Source organism: Mastomys coucha, unplaced genomic scaffold (assembly GCF_008632895.1).
Source record: "Mastomys coucha isolate ucsf_1 unplaced genomic scaffold, UCSF_Mcou_1 pScaffold20, whole genome shotgun sequence".
Classification (NCBI taxonomy): Eukaryota; Metazoa; Chordata; class Mammalia; order Rodentia; family Muridae; genus Mastomys; species Mastomys coucha.
In genome coordinates this window covers 125,239,058-125,240,467 of record NW_022196903.1, presented here as the reverse complement: position 1 = coordinate 125,240,467, position 1,410 = coordinate 125,239,058, and the positions used below count along the sequence as shown (strand labels likewise).

At 41.1% G+C, this 1,410-nt stretch overlaps 1 protein-coding gene across 1 annotated transcript in view; it reads left to right on the top strand.

Moving 5' to 3' along the window:
• The window catches only part of LOC116100013 (killer cell lectin-like receptor 2), a 22,709-nt gene that overhangs the window by 16,462 nt on the left and 4,837 nt on the right, over nt 1-1,410 (top strand). Inside the window, 2 exon segments of the mRNA XM_031384071.1 lie at nt 576-648; nt 650-720. Coding sequence (XP_031239931.1) covers nt 576-648; nt 650-720 — 144 coding nt within the window.

Sequence of the window (1,410 nt, the reverse complement as noted above, 5' to 3'; positions counted from 1 at the left end):
CTTATCAAGAGGGGAGGAAGTTTGCAAGTCTACTGCAGACTAACCAACCTTCTCCAGGTAGAGGATGTGGGTAGTCAATATCCCTGATAAAAGGAATTTTCCATTTTGTTCCAAGCTCAGATGAACTGTCAGGTCATGGTAGGCTTCTACCTTAATTAGGAAGGTTTCTCAATATTTTCTTCAGTGGGAAGATGCAGAAATTTGTGCATCTATTACAATGGTAGCTTCTAATAAGCCTACTGAACAGCTGTGAGCCTAACTTGAGTTCCTTGTGTAGAATTCTAGGTGGGCTTCACCATGGAGGTAAAGTTAAGAGCTCATGATTCAGAGTAAGTGCTTACTGTGTATCTGTGTCAAGTTAGTGTATGCTATGAGTTTTCTTCTTTACTTATTTTGAACATACTGTTTTATTGATTGTAGTCATAATTATATCTCATGGTTGGTTAATATGTATTTTCATTCCCACTGTATCCTCCTTGTTCTGTTTATGCTTCACAGTTCTCTTAGTTTTATTTATCTTCTCTTTTTGTTCCTATGATAAATATACATACTCTATGTCTCCCTGGCTTATACAGGGCTCAAGAAGGGCAAATTTTTGTTGAAGACTTATCCCTTTGTCATCTCATCCCTGTGGGGTTCTGTAGATTCCTTTCCATGGTTCATCTTCTCTGACATAGATTTTCAGTCTGTTAGCCTGATTCAGTTTCACTGTGCTGTCCAGTGAACAAATTCTGATCCTCCTGCCTCTGCCTCCCATATGCTGAGAATACAGTTGTTCATCAGTGCATCTGTCTGCATACACTATTTAGTATTTGAATGATCATTTTCATAGACTGATTATTCACCTTCTCCTGGCTATTAAGATAGAGACTGTCTGACATATTCTGCTGATACTTTTGGAATCTCAGCTCTACTGCAGTCTCAGTGTCTATAAGACCAAGCTGCTCATTTGCTACATATGCGCATCCTGAGCATGAGGCTAAGTACAGACTTGTATTATCTTTGGTTTGTATTTTACTCTCTGGGATCCCTCAAGGGTCCAAGTTAGTTGACTCTGTTGGGCTTCCGATGGAGTACTTACCTCCTCAGGGTCCCTCCATCCTTCACCCAACTATTTCTCAAGAAGTTCCGAACTCCATTGAATGCTTGGCTGTGCGTCTCTCCCTCTGTTTTAGTCAGCTGGGTGGAGACTCTAAGAGAACAGTTTTTCTAAGCTCCTGCTTGCAGTCATAGCAGAGTATCCTTAATAGTGCCAGAGGTTAGTTTTTGCCTATGGGATGGGTCTCAAGTTGGGCCAGTCATTGCTTGGCCATTCCATCAATCTCTAGTTCATCTTTCTCCCTGCACTACTTGGAGTCAGGACAGAGTTTGGGTTGAAGGTTTTGTGGGTTGTTTGATGTCCTTATGTCT